This window comes from Heptranchias perlo, chromosome 3 (assembly GCF_035084215.1).
Source record: "Heptranchias perlo isolate sHepPer1 chromosome 3, sHepPer1.hap1, whole genome shotgun sequence".
NCBI classification, from domain to species: Eukaryota; Metazoa; Chordata; class Chondrichthyes; order Hexanchiformes; family Hexanchidae; genus Heptranchias; species Heptranchias perlo.
Window position 1 is genome coordinate 3695540 of NC_090327.1, and position 19810 is coordinate 3715349.

At 44.0% G+C, this 19810-nt stretch overlaps 1 protein-coding gene across 5 annotated transcripts in view; it reads right to left on the reverse strand.

The window, feature by feature from the left end:
- osbpl1a (oxysterol binding protein-like 1A) overlaps positions 1-19810 on the reverse strand; it is a 227455-nt gene that overhangs the window by 77053 nt on the left and 130592 nt on the right. For all 5 annotated transcript variants that reach the window (XM_067977748.1, XM_067977744.1, XM_067977740.1 and 2 more), the window contains one exon: positions 12181-12343. In XM_067977748.1, the coding sequence (XP_067833849.1) occupies positions 12181-12343 (163 nt within the window). The remainder of the gene's footprint in view (positions 1-12180; positions 12344-19810) is intronic.

Sequence of the window (19810 nt, forward strand, 5' to 3'; positions counted from 1 at the left end):
AAAATCTACAACCTTTTTGGTGCATTACTATTGCTTTTTAATGTGTAAATAGGTCAAGGGATGTAAAACGATATTAACCTTATGATTGAAAACTAATCTGAGAAGAATGGATTCAATCAGCCAACTACAATAATGACAATCAGTATATAATGAATAGGTGCGTCATTGGCGTGGTCTGGCTGCCTGGCTCAGTAACCCTGGCCACAATGTCTGAGCGGCTCAAACATCTCCTTCCGAACCCCAGTGCGACCAAGTCCCCTTCAACACAAAAAAGTTCATTCCAAATACTTGGCTCAAATGGCGACAAAACCCTGAAAATAAAAGTATAATCTATTTGATTTTTCCACCCCGCCATTCATACATCAGTCTTACTTCCAAATATTCTGCCTGGTTGTCATGTGACATGGGTTGTCAAAGTGCACTCTGGGTATCTTAGCACCACCAGAGCAGGATGGAATCTACAATCTCGACAAAGCATCTCGCTCGCACAGAATACATCAACAGGAGCTGGGAACCCAGCCAGGTTGAGGGATCCTTTTCTGGTTGTCATGGTGTACTTTAGGTATTGTAGTTTACAGGAGCAGGATGAAAACAACTCCCATGATGCCTGTGTCTCTCATACATGTACAGAATGTGTCGATGGGAGCTGGAAATCCTCATCACCAAAGGGCCAGGTGAAATTTCCAACTATGGGATTGGAGTAATTGAGAGCACGCGAGAGTGAGGTTGAGACATAGAAATACGTAGAGTCTACAGCACAGAAACAGGCCATTCGGCCCAACTGGTCTATGCCGGCATTTATGCTCCACACAAGATTCCTCCCACCCCTCTTCATATAACCCTATCAGCATATCCTTCTATTTGTTTCTCCCTCGTGTCTATTTGTCCTTCCCTCGCGAGAGATCTGCCTAGAAAGCTTTTTGCAGTGATTTCTAACATTAAATGATCAAAGATGCTTTTGTGAATTATTTAAGTTTCTATGTGTTTACTACGTGAGGATTTTAGCAACATATCCTCAGTTAGTGACAAAGCAAGATGACATCTGAAAGCATATTTTCATAAAATATTTCAATCCAATTCGTGAGTTCCCCTTCTTATCCTGTTAATTGCTTTATCGGATGTACATTTTTATAGATTTTAGAATTAAACCTTTAGCAAGTTTTTTTCTTATTAATTTCAACCTATTATTTCATGAGTCAGTTGTTTTGTAATCCAAATGAAAAAATACATGGTCATCAAGTACAATGATGAGAAGGAGCCAGAACATTTGCATTTATATAGTGCTTATAACGTAGTAAAACATCCCAAGGCGCTTCACAGGAGCATTATCAAACAAAATTTGACACCAAGCCACATAAGGAGATATTAGAACAGGTATCCAAAAGCTTCGTCAAAGAGGTAGGTTTTAAGGAGCGTCTTAAAGGAGGAGAGAGAGGTGGAGAGACAGAGAGATTTAGGGAAGGAATTCCAGAGCTTGGGGCCGAGGCAGCTGAAGGCATGGTCACCAATGGTGGAGCGATTAAAATCGGGGATGCACACGAGACCAAAACTGGAGGAGTGCAGAGATCTCGGAGGGCTGTATGGCTGGAGGCAGTTACAGAGATAGGGAAGGGCGAGGCCATAGAGGGATTTGAAAAAAAGGATGAGAATTTTAAAATCGAGGCATCGCTGGACCAGGAGCCAACGTAGGTCAGAGAGCACAAGGATGATGGGTGAGACTTAGGATACGGGCAGCAGAGTTTTGGACAAGCTCAAGTTTACTGAGAATGCAAGGTGAGGCCGGCCAGGAGAGCACCGGAATAGTCGAGTCTAGAGATAACAAAGGCATGGATGAGGGTTTCAGCACCAAAACTACTGCATGCACAATCGGGGACTTGACTTGCATTTGTTACACTGGATTGATTGTACACTGCAACGGAGTTTGTTATGGCAAAGCTACACTATTTTTCTCAGATCTGGATTTCCTTTTCCCTGCACCAATAGCTCTATGGCCAAAAAAAACATTTTTCTTACATGTTGAGTTAAACAAGTAGCAGCTTACAATTTATTTCAGAATCAGTGTTCATATTTAATATACATCTATAAAGCAGGGACGTCTGTATTATGCTTATCTTAATAGTTGCTCTATACACTTTTCAAGATGTGATACATGTTAAACCATTACTATCCTCACTGACCATGGAATTTGTGCTAAATAATGCATAACCACTTAAACTAAAATAGCAGCATAAGGAATGAAAGAGATCAAGTAAAGCACACCAGCCACCCATTATATATAATCAATTACTTTCCTGGTCTACTAAATAATGAAATTGCACAAAAGTGTTGGGATTTATCACATTTCACATATTATCCATGCCCCCAGCATTTTGAAGACCTGGATCATATCCCCACTTAAACAAAATCAAAATATTCCAAAAGTGACTGCACCAGTAAGCTATACAAGATTAGAATGACACTTTTCATTTGAGAGTCAAAAGCACTTGTATTTGGTTTGCTTTATTGGTAATGACCTCACATTGACTGCAAATAATCACACTGGATTCCTTTCGTCTCCATTTTTTTAATCAAAGTAAACCCCTTGCACTGTGTTTATTGTTTCCTGTTCCAATGTGCATTATCTTATATTTGTATCTATATTGAAATCCATTTGACATTTCTTAGCCCATTTGTTTAATTGATCCAGATCTTTTCAAATGTTTTTCACCAAACGTGTCATTTAGCCACATATCTTGGTATTATCAGCACATTTTATAAAATTGGAAGTAGTACTCTCAAAACCATTTATGAATATTGTGATTAGCAAAGCTGCTCGAACAGACTAACAAGGAATTCTGCTCATCGCTGCTTTCCTTGTCCGAGCTTTTCCACTTATTACCTTTCTTTCCCATTGTTAAGATGGTTTTAAATCCAGTTGGTTAATTTGCCTTCATCTTCCTTTAAACAAAAAGTTAAGCACATTTGTGACACTATCACCATTTTAAATTTCCTTGTGGCATGCACCATTCCCTGGTCAAGAACACAGTCAATCCATTTCAAGTCAGCCACAATAACTGTTCCTCTGCTGCCAGAACTGACTTGTGCTCTAATTGCTCCCCCCTCCACCCCCCAACCCACACCTCATCATGCAGAAAACTACTGAGAGCAAGGGAGGAGGAGGGGAGAGAACAAGGGGGAGGGGAGAGAACATGGGGCGTTTTCCTCAGTGGCAGTGGCACCTGGGGTTTCTGAGTGCTACTTTTACGTCAACCGGAAGGGGGAGGGGGGAACGGACTGATTTTACTTCCGTTGGGGGAGGGATGCGTTAGTAGTTGATTTCACTCTCGTGGGGAGGGGATGCCTCTGATTTGCACCTCAACATGTTGGGGAGGGCATGGGGAGAGGCAAAGGGATATTTGCCTCAGTGGGGATTTTTTTTTTAATTCGTTATTGGGATGTGGGCGTTGCTGGTGAGGCCAGCAATTATTGCCCATCCCTAATTGCCCTTGAGAAGGTGGTGGTGAGCCACCTTCTTGAACCGCTGCAGTCCACGTGGTAAAGGTTCTCCCACAGTGTTGTTAGGAAGGGAGTTCCAGGAGTTTGACCCAGCGACGATGAAGGAACAGCAATATATTTCCAAGTCGGGATGGTGTGTGACTTGGAGGGAAACATGCAGGTGGTGTTGTTCCCATGTGCCTACTGCTCTTGTCCTTCTATCTGATACAGGTCACGGGTTTGGGAGGTGCTGTCGAAGAAGCCTTGGCGAGTTGCTACAGTGCATCCTGTGGATGGTACACACTGCAGCCACAGTGCAGTGGTGGTGAAGGGAGTGAATGTTTAGGGTGGTGGATGGGGTGCCAATCAAGCGGGATGCTTTGTCCTGGATGGTGTCGAGCTTCTTGAGTGTTGTTGGAGCTGCACTCATCCAGGCAAGTGGAGAGTATTCCATCACACTCCTGACTTGTGCCTTGTAGATGGTGGAAAGGCTTTGGGGAGTCAAGAGGTGAGTCACTCACCGCAGAATACCCAGCCTCTGACCTGCTCTCGTAGCCACAGTATTTATATGGCTGGTCCAATTCAGTTTCTGGTCAATGCTGACCCGCAGGATGTTGATGGTGGGGATTCGGCGATGGTAATGCCGTTGAATGTCAAGGGGAGATGGTTAGACTCTCTCTTGTTGGAGATGGTCATTGCCTGGCACTTATAGAATCATAGAAGTTACAACATGGAAACAGGCCCTTCGGCCCAACATGTCCATGTCGCCCAGTTTATACCACTAAGCTAGTCCCAATTGCCTGCACTTGGCCCATATCCCTCTATACCCATCTTACCCATGTAACTGTCCAAATGCTTTTTAAAAGACAAAATTGTACCCGCCTCTCCTACTGCCTCTGGCAGCTCGTTCCAGACACTCACCACCCTTTGAGTGAAAAAATTGCCCCTCTGGACCCTTTTGTATCTCTCCCCTCTCACCTTAAATCTATGCCCCCTCGTTATAGACTCCCCTACCTTTGGGAAAAGATTTTGACTATCTACCTTATCTATGCCCCTCATTATTTTATAGACTTCTATAAGATCACCCCTTAACCTCCTACTCTCCAGGGAAAAAAGTCCCAGTCTGTCTAACCTCTCCCTGTAAGTCAAACCATCAAGTCCCGGTAGCATCCTAGTAAATCTTTTCTGCACTCTTTCTAGTTTAATAATATCCTTTCTATAATAGGGTGACCAGAACTGTACACAGTACTCCAAGTGTGGCCTCACCAATGCCCTGTACAACTTCAACAAGACATCCCAACTCCTGCATTCAATGTTCTGACCAATGAAACCAAGCATGCCGAATGCCTTCTTCACCACCCTATCCACCTGTGACTCCACTTTCAAGGAGCTATGAATCTGTACTCCCAGATCTCTTTGTTCTATAACTCTCCCCAACGCCCTACCATTAACGGAGTAGGTCCTGGCCCGATTCGATCTACCAAAATGCATCACCTCACATTTATCTAAATTAAACTCCATCTGCCATTCATCGGCCCACTGGCCCAATTGATCAAGATCCCGTTGCAATCCCAGATAACCTTCTTCACTGTCCACAATGCCACCAATCTTGGTGTCATCTGCAAACTTACTAACCATGCCTCCTAAATTCTCATCCAAATCATTAATATAAATAACAAATAACAGCAGACCCAGCACCGATCCCTGAGGCACACCGCTGGACACAGGCATCCAGTTTGAAAAACAACCCTCTATAACCACCCTCTGTCTTCTGTCGTCAAGCCAATTTTGTATCCAATTGGCTACCTCACCTTGGATCCCATGAGATTTAACCTTATGTAACAACCTACCATGCGGTACCTTGTCAAATGCTTTGCTGAAGTCCATGTAGACCACGTCTATTGCACAGCCCTCATCTATCTTCTTGGTTACCCCTTCAAAAAACTCAATCAAATTCGTGAGACATGATTTTCCTCTCACAAAACCATGCTGACTGTTCCTAATTAGTCCCTGCCTCTCCAAATGCCTGTTGATCCTGTCCCTCAGAATACCCTCTAACAACTTACCCACTACAGATGTCAGGCTCACTGGTCTGTAGTTCCCAGGCTTTTCCCTGCCGCCCTTCTTAAACAAAGGCACAACATTTGCTACCCTCCAATCTTCAGGCACCTCACCTGTAGCGGTGGTTGATTCAAATATCTCTGCTAGGGGACCCGCAATTTCCTCCCTAACCTCCCATAACGTCCTGGGATACATTTCATCAGGTCCCGGAGATTTATCTACCTTGATGCGCGTTAAGACTTCCAGCACCTCCCTCTCTGTAATATGTACACTCCTCAAGACATCACTATTTATTTCCCCAAGTTCCCTAACATCCATGCCTTTCTCAACCGTAAATACCGATGTGACATATTCAGTCAGGATCTCACCCATTTCTTGTGGTTCCGCACATAGATGACCTTGTTGATCCTTAAGAGGCCCTACTCTCTCCCTAGTTACCCTTTTGCCCTTTATGTATTTGTAGAAGCTCTTTGGATTCACCTTTGCCTCATCTGCCAAAGCAATCTCATATCCCCTTTTTGCCCTCCTGATTTCTCTCTTAACTCTACTCCGGCAATCTCTATACTCTTCAAGGGATCCACTTGATCCCAGCTGTCCATGCATGTCATATGCCTCCTTCTTTCTGACTAGTGCCTCAATCTCCCGAGTCATCCAAGGTTCCCTACTTCTACCAGCCTTGCCCTTCACTTTATAAGGAATGTGCTTACCCTGAACCCTGGTTAACACACTTTTGAAAGCCTCCCACTTACCAGACGTCCCTTTGCCTGCCAACAGACTCTCCCAATCAACTTCTGAAAGTTCCTGTCTAATACCATCAAAATTGGCCTTTCCCCAATTTAGAATTTTAACTTTTGGGCCAGACCTATCCTTCTCCATAGCTATCTTAAAACTAATGGAATTATGATCACTTGTCCCAAAGTGATCCCTCACCAACACTTCTGTCACCTGCCCTTCCTTATTTCCCAAGAGGAGGTCAAGTTTTGCCCCCTCTCTAGTCGGGCCATCCACATACTGAATGAGAAATTCCTCCTGAATACACTCAACAAATTTCTCTCCATCCAAGCCCCTAATGCTATGGCTGTCCCAGTCAATGTTGGGAAAGTTAAAGTCCCCTACTATTACCACCCTATTTTTCTTGCAGCTGTCTGTATTCATCTTAGCTATCCTGTCATTCCTACTCTGACTTGCCCGTGGCACTGGTAGCAATCCTGAGATTACTACCTTTGAGGTCCTACTCTTTAGTTTAACTCCTAACTCCCTAAATTCAGCTTGTAGGACCTCATCCTGTTTTTTTACCTATATCGTTGGTGCCTATATGCACCACGACAACTGGCTGTTCACCCTCCCCCTCCAGAATGTCCTGCAGCCGCTCCGAGACATCCTTGACCCTTGCACCAGGGAGGCAACATACCATCCTGGAGTCTCGGTTGCGTCCGCAGAAACGCCTGTCTATTCCCCTTACAATCGAGTCCCCTATCACTATAGCTCTGCCACTCTTTTTCCTGCCCTCCTGTGCAGCAGAGCCAGCCACGGTGCCATGAACCTGGCCACTGCCACCTTCCCCTGGTGAGCCATCTCCCCCAACAGTATCCAAAACGGTATACCTGTTTTGGAGGGAGATGACCGCAGGGGACCCCTGCACTGCCTTCCTACTCTTCCTCTGTCTGTTGGTCACCCATTCACTATCTCCCTCAGTAATTTTTATCTGCGGTGTGACCAACTCACTGAACGTGCTATCCACGACTTTCTCAGCATCGCGGATGCTCCAAAGTGAGTCCATCCGCAGCTCCAGAGCCGTCAAGCGGTCAAACAATAGCTGCAGCTGGACACACTTACCGCAGGTGAAGGAATCAGGGATACAGGAAGGAGCCCTGAATTCCCACATCTCACAAGAGGAACATGACACGGCTCTGGGATCTCCTGCCATGACTTAACCCTTAAGTTAGCTTAACAACAACTGCAATGTCAAGAGAAAAAAAAGGAAAGAAAAACTACTTACCACTCCCTTTAAGGAGTTTACTCCTTTAAATTGTTCTCAATTTAGAGAATGTTAACTACACTAGGGACCTTGATTCACTAAAAAATAAACGCTACTTCCTATAAGACCAGCAGACCTTCCCTTTCCTTTTACTTCAGTTACTGTCGATAAGTAACTGAAGTAAAAGGAAAGGGAAGGTCTGGCGCAAATGTTACTTGTCACTTATCAGCCCAAGCCTGGATGTTGTCCAGGTCTTGTTGCACGCGGGCTCGGACTGCTTCATTATCTGAGGGGTTGCGAATAGAACCGTATCTCTGGGGTTTCTGAATGCTACTTCAGCGTCAACAGGTGGTACTTTACTTCTGTTGTTTGAGGAGGGTGTGTGTGTGGCTACCAATTTCTATCTCTGCAACACAGACTGACGAATTGTTCCTCAGTGGGGAGACGGGCTCAGGCAGCTGGTGCCTCTGGGGAGGATGGCTTATTCCCGCTTTCCATTCGTCAGTTTTTAAACTTGTGCTCCATGGTTTTCTCCTCTGTTCTGTGGAACATTTCACAATTAAATCGCATTCCAGCCACCTTCTGCTCTGTGCTTGTTCTTTACGTTTGTTCCTTGAATCCAATCCGGCCAATTACCGCCCCATCAGTCTACTCTCAATCAGCAAAGTGATGGACGGTGTCGTCGACAGTGCTATCAAGCTGCACTTACTCACAAATAACCTGCTCACCGATGCTCAGTTTGGGTTCCGCCAGGGCCACTCGGCTCCAGACCTCATTACAGCCTTGGTCCAAACATGGACAAAAGAGCTGAATTCCAGAGGTGAGCTGAGAGTGACTGCCCTTGACATCAAGGCAGCATTTGACCGAGTGTGGCACCAAGGAGCCCTAGTAAAATTGAAGTCAATGGGAATCAAGGGGAAAACTCTCCAGTGGCTGGAGTCATACCTAGAACAAAGGAAGATGGTAGTGATTGTTGGAGGCCAATCATCTCACCCCAGGACATTGCTGCAGGAGTTCCTCAGGGCAGTGTCCTAGGCCCAACCATCTTCAGCTGCTTCATCAATGACCTTCCCTCCATCATAAGGTCAGAAATGGGGATGTCCGCTGATGATTGCACAGTGTTCAGTTCCATTTGCAACCCCTCAGATAATGAAGCAGTCCATGCCCGCATGCAACAAGACCTGGACAACATCCAGGCTCTGGCTGATAAGTGGCAAGTAACATTCGTGCCAGACAAGTGCCAGGCAATGACCATCTCCAACAAGAGAGAGTCTAACCACCTCCCCTTGACATTCAATGGCATTACCATCGCCGAATCCCCCACAATCAACATCCTGGGGGGGGGGGTCACCATTGACCAAAAACTTAACTAGACCAGCCACATAAATACTGTGGCTACAAGATCATGTCAGAGGCAGGGTATTCTGCGGCGGGTGACTCACCTCCTGACTCCCCAAAGCCTTTCCACCATCTACAAGACAAGTCAGGAGTGTGATGGAATACTCTCCACTTACCTGGATGATTGCAGCTCCAACAACACTCAAGAAACTCGACACCATCCAGGACAAAGCAGCCCGTTTGATTGGCACCCCATCCACCACCCTAAACATTCACTCCCTTCACCACCGGAGCACCGTGGCTGCAGTGTGTACCATCCACAGGATGCACTGCAGCAACTCGCCAAGGCTTCTTCGACAGCACCTCCCAAACCCACGACCATTACCACCTAGAAGGACAAGAGCAGCAGGTACATGGGAACAACACCACCTGCACGTTCCCCTCCAAGTCACACACCATCCCGACTTGGAAATATATCGCCGTTTCGTCATTGTCGCTGGGTGAAAATCCTGGAACTCACTTACTAACAGCACTGTGGGAGAACCTTCACCACACAGACTGCAGTGGTTCAAGAAGGCAGCTCACCACCACCTTCTCAAGGGCAAATCGGGATGGGCAATAAATGCTGGCCTCACCAGTGACACCCATATCCCATGAACGAATAAAAAAAAATTGATATAATCATTCCTTTATCCAGTTCCAACATTTTTAACTTTCTTAGTTGTGGTTTTTAAAAACGAACAATTTCAGATTTTTGTTCATCCTGTGTTTTCTAAAGCTGGGTTTGTAATCATTCCTTTATGTGGACATGCCACGTAATATTAGGTCATGTAACATCATGCTCAAAATGCCACCTACAGGAGCAATACTTTTGGAATGGATCATTCACCATTTTTAATAATCAATAAGTGAAACAAATATACAATAGTAACAATCTATATCTACCTCTCTCTCCTCCTTTAAAATGCTCCTTAAAACCTACCTCTTTGACTAAGCTTTTGGTCATCTGTCCTAATATCTGCTTATGTGGCTCGGTGTCAAATTTTGTTTGAAAATCGCTCCTGTGAAGCACCTTGGGACGTTTTACTACATTAAAGGCGCTAAATAAATGCAAGTTGTTATTATATATTCACAGTAGATATACTAGCCAACTCCATATGAAAACAATAAAGGAGTCTCTATACTATTATTTTGTAGTTAACCTTTACATGTGCAGTCAAGGGTCGAATGGCCTACTCCTGCTCTCTAATCTTTTCTTTTTATACTTTCCAACTGCTGGAGCTAACTGGTTCGATCCATCTCTCTGAAAATTCCAAACAAACGCAATGTTTGAATAATTTAATCTATTTAAATATGCTTCAAACAGCTGCTAGGGCTTGTTGGATTTTAAATAACTGTCAGCTCAATTTAAAAGGAGCTGCCAGGCATGCACACAACTGGAACAATCACACATCAGATTTATATTCGAAACGTGCGGCTTGGTTCTTCCCGCAAACAAGTTTCCCTGGAGATAACCAAACAAAACTTTGCAACATTTGTATCGGGTTAGGGTACGGACATGATTTTGACAGAAGCTGCTTTTAAATTCTTTATGGGACATGGCTGGATTATGAATTCAAGCTCCACTCCAGAACTTGATCGCATAATCTAGGCTAATATATCAGTGCTGCACAATGTCACTATCTGCATCATATCAATGCACTGTCGCATTCTCTTCCTCAATCCCTCCCAGTCTCGCTACATCTCCCCTACCTTCAAAAACATCTCTTTGGACACATCTTCATTCACCAGCTTGTATCATCTAACTTGTATCCATTTCCCCTGCCCACCCGGTAAATTGCTCTGGGAAAAAATTTCTCACCGCCTCTCACTTTGCATTTTATTTATGCCCTCTGATTACCAAATTACCAACCAGTGGAAACAATTTTTCCTAATTTATTTAATCATAACATCTCAATTTCGAACACCCCTCATTAGGTCTCTTAAATTGTCTTTGTCCCAATGAAAAGACCACCAGTTTCTCTAGTCTTTCTTCCTAACTAAAGCCTCTCATCTGTGGTATCATCTTAGTGAACCTCCTCCATACCCTTTCCATGGCCTGAACATCTTTCCTAAAGTAATGCACCCAAAATTGGACACGATATTCTAACTTCAGCCTAACCAATGATTTGTATAGCTTTAGCAATGTCTCTTTGCTTTTGTACTCTGTACCCCGGTTACAAATTCAGGATTCAGTGGCATCAGTCAGTCCCGCAAGTGGTATAAGTATCTTACTTTTATGGGATTGGACTCACACTGCCCTTTACCCACTAGTACGATAGCGTAACCCAGGGGCGTATCAATAGCATTGTATTGTGATCAGGCCCGAATATTTGTGTCTTTCACACAAATATTTCTTCAGTCTTTCTAAAGACAGGTCAAGCAAACACTTGACTAGACAAGCCCCAATACAAATCAATAAGTTGCCTTATTTTACAGTGAGTCAACAGACAGAGCAACAGTTTGGACCAAACTTACATTTAGCTCAATCAGTACAATACGCCTTTGCATCTTAATATAAAAATAATGAATAGTTACTTTTTCCTACCTTTTCTAACTCCCTCTTCACTGTATCCTTCCCACAACCTTTTTCCAAATACCTCAATCTGCACAGCATCCCATTTGAAAATCCCATTCCTTCTCTCTCTGGCAGCATGTGCCCAGCCTTTATTTTATCTCTGTTCACAACTAAGAATCAAAGACTTTCCAATACAATAGATGTGAGCTGTTTTTCGATAGCAGAGGCGGATTAACAAATTGCTTATTTGCAGTTTGCATGGGAACAGATCAAGGCTAGCATATTAGCATCTTAACTGCCGATTATCCCAGTCGTCTTAAAATGTTGTCTTAATACACTATGCTTTTAAAAGTGCAACATTAAAACTAACTCTTTCCAAATTCCTTCTGTGGAAAAATGGTCAGAAAATCCTATAACTTGACTCTCTTACTTATAAATAAGAGGGGGGGGGGGGGCTAACAGTGAATTTTTCCTAGTGATTAAATGGATGGAGTAGAGTCCATAATATTGCTTATGGTCTATCAAACGGTTTTGTGAGCCAAGTACCATTTTCCTCTTCTGAGATTTCATAGGACAGCCTTCTCATATCACTTAACATGAGTAAACAATCTTTTTACTTTAAAAATATTACACATAGATAGTATAATGTCATGACCAATTACATAACGGAATCGGTATTTCCACTTATGCAGATAATATTTTGGTCTGCTTCACTTGTGTAACTATAAGTCCAATGACATTGCTGACCACAATAAATCCTTTATTCACTCACCTGAAAAAGCATCATAGAACTCATCATCACTCAGCACACTTTGGGGTGGGGACCCTTTGACTAAAGATTGTTCAAGTTCATGATGTTCACAGGCCAGAGTCTGTAGAGCTTCTGAAAGTATTTTGTTTTTCTCTTGTTCCTGCTCTAATCGTAGATTACGCACCTGGGGAGGGAAGGGAGAGAGAAAGTGAGAACGGGAGAGAGAGGAGAGAAAGAGCACGCGAGGCAGGAGAGAGAGAGAGAGAGAGAGAGAGAGAGAGAGAGAAAAGACAGAATGGGAAAGAAAAGCGAACAAAGGAGAGAGAGATCAAGTGAGAAGAGAGAAGAGTGAGTAAGGAGAGCAAGAGAGATAATTAAACATATTTTAACTTCCACATACAAATGATGGTGAATCAAAATCAACAGGGGAGCAATCCAAGAGCTTGGTGCTCAAAGAGAAAAATCAACTCTATTACATGGCTAACCATGATACACAATCTGCACAGGCTTAATATCCATAAAGAAAGAAAACTTCCCGAAGGTTCAGTGAGCTAGCCAATACCCCAATTAAAAAATTACGTCCAAGTCCAGGTCAAAAAAATAAATTTCATTATAGGCCTCCACATACTAGAAAAGTGGTCTTATCCCAGTCCCCATTGCAAACAAGCCCTCAAAGGCACAACACACCCCAGTTCATTTAGAGACAAAGGTAGCCAAGATGGAACAAAGAAACAGAGATGAGGCCAGCTTGGAATGGAGAAGTGTCAATTTCCATTAAGCTTCATAAGAGCGCAAAATGATGTTTCATGAAGCATGTAAAAAGCATGTTACCTGCAAGGTAGCAACATGTAATAATGAAAATAAACCCATGATGTGGTCATAGCATGAGCAGAATGAACCTCAACTGTTTTCAGTGGATCACAATCAGTTGAAGTTATGTAAATGCACATTCCACTACCCATTCAACCAGACATATGCCAAAGATAAAGAGTGACCTGTAAAGTGATTAGGGGGAGAACAGGAGGTGGTGAAAGAAAGAAAAAAAAAACTTGCATTTATATCGTGCCTTTCACGACCTCAGGACGTCTCAGGAATAGAATGTACTCTGGGTGGGGGACTTCAATGTCCATCACCAACAGTGGCTCGGTAGCACCACGACTGACCGAGCTGGTCGAGTCCTGAAAGACATAGCTGCCAGACTGGGCCTGCGGCAGGTGGTGAGCGAACCAACGAGGGAAAAACCTACTTGACTTCATCCTCACCAATCTACCTGTCGCAGATGCATCTGTCCATGACAGTATTGATAGGAGTGACCACCGCACAGTCCTTGTGGACACGAAGTCGCTTCTTCACAATGAAGACACCGTCCAACGTGTTGTGTGGCACTACCATTGTGCTAAATGGATAGATTCAGAACAGATCTAGCAGCTCAAAACTGGACATCCATGAGGTGCTGTGGGCCATGAGCAGCAGCAGAATTGTACTCCAGCACAATCTATAACCTCATGGCCTGGCATATTCCTCACTCTACCATTACCAACAAGCCAGGGGATCAACCTTGGTTCAATGAGGATTGTGGAAGAGCATGCCAGGAGCTGCACCAGGTGTACCTGAAAATGAGGTGCCAACCTGGTGAAGCTACAACACAGGACTACATGCATGCTAAACAGCAGAAGCAACAGGTTATAGACAGAGCGAAGCGATTCCACAACCAACGGATCAGATCAAAGCTCTGCAGTCCTGCCACATCCAGTCGTGAATGGTGGTGGACAATTAAACAACTAACGGGAGGAGGAGGCTCCATGAATATCCTCATCCTCAATGATGGCAGAGTTCAGCACGTGAGTGCAAAAGACAAGGCTGAAGCGCTTGCAACCATCTTCAGCCAGAAGTGCCGAGTGGATGATCCATCTCGGCCTCCTCCCGATATCCCCACCATCACAGAAGCCAGTCTTCAGCCAATTTAATTCACTCCACATGATATCAAGAAATGGCTGAGTGCACCGAATACAGCAACGGCTATGGGCCCCGACAACATCCCAGCTGTAGTGCTGAATACTTGTCCTCCAGAACTAGCCACACCTCTAGCCAAGCTGTTCCAGCACAGCTACAACACTGGCATCTACCTGACAAAGTGGAAAATTGCCCAGGTATGTCCTGTCAACAAAAAGCAGGACAAATCCAATCTGGCCAATTACCGCCCCATCAGTCTACTCTCAATCATCAGCAAAGTGATGGAAGGTGTCGTCGACAGTGCTATCAAGCGCCACTTACTCACCAATAACCTGCTCACCGATGCTCAGTTTGGGTTCCGCCAGGACCACTCGGCTCCAGATCTCATTACAACCTTGGTCCAAACATGGACAAAAAAGAGCTGAATTCCAGGTGGTGAGGTGAGAGTTACTGTCCTTGACATCAAGGAGCCCTAGTAAAATTGAAGTCAATGGGAATCAGGGGGAAAACTCTCCAGTGGCTGGATTCATACCTAGCACAAAGGAAGATGGTAGTGGTTGTTGGAGGCCAATCATCTCAGCCCCAGGACATTGCTACAGGTGTTCCTCAGTGCAGAGTCCTAGGCCCAACCATCTTCAGCTGCTTCAATGATCTTCCCTCCATCATAAGGTCAGAAATTGGGATGTTCGCTGATGATGGCACAGTGTTCAGTTCCATTCACAACCCCTCATATAATGAAGCAGTCCGTGCCCGCATGCAGCAAGACCTGGACAACATCCAGGCTTGGGCTCATAAGTGGCAAGTAACATTCGTGCCAGACAAATGCCAGGCAATGACCATCTCCAACAGGAGAGAGTCTAACCACCTCCCTTGGCATTCAACAGCATTACCATCACCGAATCCCCCACCATCAACATCCTGGGGGGTCACCATTGACCAGAAACTTAACTGGACCAGCCACATAAATACTGTGGCTACAAGAGCAGGTCACTTAATTGACACCCCATCCACCACCCTAAACATTCACTCCCTTCACCACCGGCGCAACGTAGCTGCAGTATGTACCATCTACAAGATGGACTGCAACAACTCGCCAAGGCTTCTTTGACAGCACCTCCCAAACCCGCAACCTCTACCACCTAGAAGGATAAGGGCAGCAGGCACACGATGGGAACAAGAACATCTGCACATTCTCCTCCAAGTCACACACCATCCCGACTTGGAAATATATCGCCGTTGCTGGGTCAAAATCCTGGAACTCCCTACCTAAAAGCACTGTGGGAGAACCTTCACCACACGGATTGCAGCGGTTCAAGAAGGCGGCTCACCACCACCTTCTCAAGGGCATTTAGGGATGGGCAATAAATGCCGGCCTTGCCTGCGACATGCATATCCCATGAACGAATAAAAAAAAGCTTTGCAGCCAAAGCAGTACTTTTGAAGTGTAGTCAATGTAGGAACCGCGGCAGCCAATTTGCGCACAGTAAGCTCCCACAAACAGTAATGTGATAATGACCAGACAATCTGTTTTTTAGTGATGTTGATTGAGGGATATATATTGGTCAGGACACCGGAGAGAACTCCCTTGCTCTTCTTCGAAATAGTACCATGGGATATTTTCAATGGCAGAAGTGATGATAGCGGAAGACAAAAGTAGGCACGATAAGAGAAATTAGAGAAATAAAAGACATATGTGAGACCTGGAGAATATATGAATAGTTAAAGCGGGGCACCCAAGTGAAGAGGGAAGCATGAAAAACAAAGTAGATTGGGGGGAAAGGGGGAAAACAGGATACTGCCAGTCGGATGGTCCGCATCTCCGGTGTTGATCTGCCTTGTACTTCCACAGACTCCTGGATCACTGGAACCTGCTCTACTTTGCTCTGTTCCTACTTATAAGCTGTTCACCTGCAATAGCTTCCAGCTCTCACAAAAGGGCTATACATGAAACGTTAACTTTTATTCCTCTCTCCACAGATGCTGCCTGACTTGGAGTGTTTCCAGTATTTTTGTTTGATTTCCAGCAACTGCAGCAAATCACTTTTATAACAACCAAATTAAATTGTCACAATGGACAATGTTTTTAATTCTATCAATATAGGAGATCCTACAAACATCAAAGTGATCCAAATTTCGATATAGTAATTTCCCAAGAATGAAACTCAAATACAATTTAAAAACAAAGTTCAGATGTGATCTTAGAACTGCGCAATCCAAACTTTAAATATAAAGTGGATCCACCAGTCATCTGAAACAAGAGCAAGCAGTGGAACAATTTTTAAAGCAAGCGACTTGAAGATCAAATGAAACCATGGTTTCAAATGGACTGAGCATGAGCGTCTGTAAACCAAGATTCAATTTCTAGGTAGGCATCACTCGCTGTACCAGTAGTTTAATTTTCCAGGTGCCTTTTCTGAGCCCAAATGCCATTCAAAGCTCTTGAACTGAATTCCTTACTAGAGGCAAATGACAGGCTGCTCTAGTGGCTGCCACATGAATTCTCAATGTACTGGGCAGTAGACCTTACATAGAATTTACAGCACAGAAACATGCCATAATGCCCAACTCGTCTATAAGAACATAAGAAATAGGAGGAGTAGGCCATACGGCCCCTCGAGCCTGCTCCGCCATTCAATAAGATCATGGCTGATCTTAGACCTCAACTCCACTCTGCCACCCGATCCCCATATCTCTCGATTCCCCTAGAGTGCAAAAATCTATCGATCTCAGTTTTGAATATACACAACAACTGAGCATCCACAGCCCTCTGGGGTATAAAATTCCGAAGATTCACAACCTTCTGAGTGAAGACATTTTTCCTCAAGACCGTCCTAAATGGCGGACCCCTTATCCTGAGACTACGACCCCTAGTTCTAGACTCTCCAGCCAGGGGAAACAGCCTCTCAGCTACTAACCTGTCAGGCGCTCTAAGAACTTTATACGTTTCAATGCGATCACCTCTCATTCTTCTGAACTCGAGAATATCGGCCTATTCTACTCAATCTCTCCTCATAGGACAACTCTTTCATCCCAGGAATCAATCTAATGAACCTTCGTTGCACCCCCTCTAAGGCAAGTATATCCTTCCTTAGGTAAGGAGAACAAAACTGTACACAGTTTTCCAAGTGTGGTCTCACCAAAGCCCTGTACAATTGCAGCAAGACCTCCTTATACTTCAACCCCCTTGCACTAAGGCTAACATACCATTTGCTGTCTTAATTGCTTGCTCTACATGCATGTTAACATTGTGATTCGTGTACAACGACACACAAATCCCTTTGAATACCAACATTTCTTAGTCTCTCACCTTTTAAAAAATATTCTGCTTTTCTTTTCTTCCTACCAACGTGGATAATTTCACATTTGCCCACATTATACTCCATCTGCCACCTTCTCGCCCACTCACTTAACCTGTCTATATCCCTTTGTAGCTTCTTTGCATCCTCCTCACAACTTATTTCCTCACCTAGCTTTGTATCGTCAGCAAACTCAGTCCCCTCATCTAAGTCATTACAAAGTCATCTCAAATGTTACACCCTTGTTCAAAAAAGGGTGTAAGGATAAAACCAGCATCTATAGGCCAGTCAGTTTAACCTCGGTGGTGGGGAAACTATTAGAAATGATAATCCGGGACAGAATTAGCAGTAACTTGGACGAGTGAGGATTGATTAAGGGAAGCCAGCACGGATTTGTTAAAGGCAAATCATGGTTAACTAACCTGATAGAGTTTTTTGGTGAGGTAACAGAGAGGGTAGGTGAGGGCAATGTAGTTGTTGTGGTGCATATGGACTTTCAAAAGGCGTTTGATAAAGTGCCGCATGGTAGACTTATCATCAAGATTGCGGCCCATGGAATAAAAGAGGCAGCAACAACATGGATACAGAATTGGCTAAGTGACAGGAAACAGAGTAGTGGTGAACAGTTGTTTTTCGGACTGGAGGGAGGTGTACAGTGGTGTTCCCCAGGGGTTGGTGTTGGGACCACTGCTTTTCTTGATATATATTAATGACTTGGACGTACAGGGCACAATTTCAAAATTTGCAGATTACACAAACTTGGAAGGGTAGTAAACAGTGAGGAGGATAGTGATAGACTTCAAGAGGATATAGACAGGCTGGTGGAATGGGCAGACACGAGGCAGATGAAATTTAACGCAGAAAAATGCGAAGTGATACATTTCGATAGGAAGAACAAGGAGAGGCAATATAAACTAGAGGACACAACTCTAAAAGGGGTAAAGGAACAGAGAGATCTGGGGGTATATGTGCACAAATCGTTGAAGGTGGCAGGGCAGGTTGAGAAAGTGGTTAAAAAAGCATACAGGATCCTGGACTTTATAAATAGAGGTATTGAGTACAAAAGTATCGAAGTTATGATGAACCTTTATAAAACACTGGTTCGGCCACAACTGGAGTATTGTGTTCAGTCCTGGGCACCGCACTTTAGGAAAGATGTGAAGGCCTTAGAGAGGGTGCAGAAGAGATTTACTAGAATGGTTCCTGGGATGAGGGACTTTAGTTACATGGATAGACTGGAGAAGCTGGGGTTGCTCTTCTTGGAACAGAGACGGTTGCGAGGAGATTTGATAGAGGTATTCAAAATCACGAAGGGTCTAGACAGAGTAGAGAAACTGTTCCCATTGGCAGAAGGGTCAAGAATCAGAGGACATAGATTTAAGGTGATTGGCAAAAGAACCAAAGGTGACATGAGGGAAAACTTTTTTTTTTACACACAGCAAGTGATTAGGATCTGGAATGAACTGCCCGAGGAGGTGGTGGAGGCAGACTCAATCATGGCCTTCAAAAGGGAACTGGATAAGTACTTGAAAGGAAAAAAGTTGCAGGATTATGGGGATAAAGCAGGGGTGTGGGACTAGCTGGATTGCTCTTGCATGGAGCCGGCGTGGACTCGATGGGCCGAATGACCTCCTTCTGTGTTGTAACCTTTATGATTCTATGATTAATATAGATTATAAATAGCTGAGGCCCAAACACTGATCCTTGCGGCACCCCACTAGTTACATCCTACCAACACGAAAATGAACCGTTCATTACTACTCTATTTTCTGTCCGTTAACCAATCTTCAATCCATGCTAATATATTACCCCCAATTCCATAATCTTGTGTAACTACCTCTTGTATAGCATCTTATCAAATGTCTTTTGAAAATCCAAATATACTACATACACTGGTTCCCCCTTATCTACCCTGCTAGTTACACCCTCAGAAAATTCTATTACATTTGTCAAACACAATTTCCCTTTCATAAAACCATGTTGACTCTCCCTAATCATATTATGATTTTCTAACTGCCCTGTTACTACGTCCTTATTAATAGATTCTAGCATTTCCCCTACTACTGATGTCAGGCTAACTGGCCTATAGTTCCCTGTTTTCTCTCTCCCTTCTTTTCTTGAATAGCGGGGCAAAATTTGCTACCTTCCAATCCACAGGGACTATTGTAAAATCTCGGGAATTCTGGAAGATCAAAGCCAATGCATATCTCTGCAGCCACCTCTTTTAAAACCCTAGGATGTGGGCCATCAGGTCCAGGGGATTTATCGGCTTTTAGTTCCATTAATTTGTCCAGTGCTTTTTCTTTACTAATTTTAATTGTTTTAAGTTCCTCACTCTCATTAGGCCCTTGGCTCCCCACTATTTCCGGTATGTTTTTTGTGTCTTCTACTGTGAAGACAAA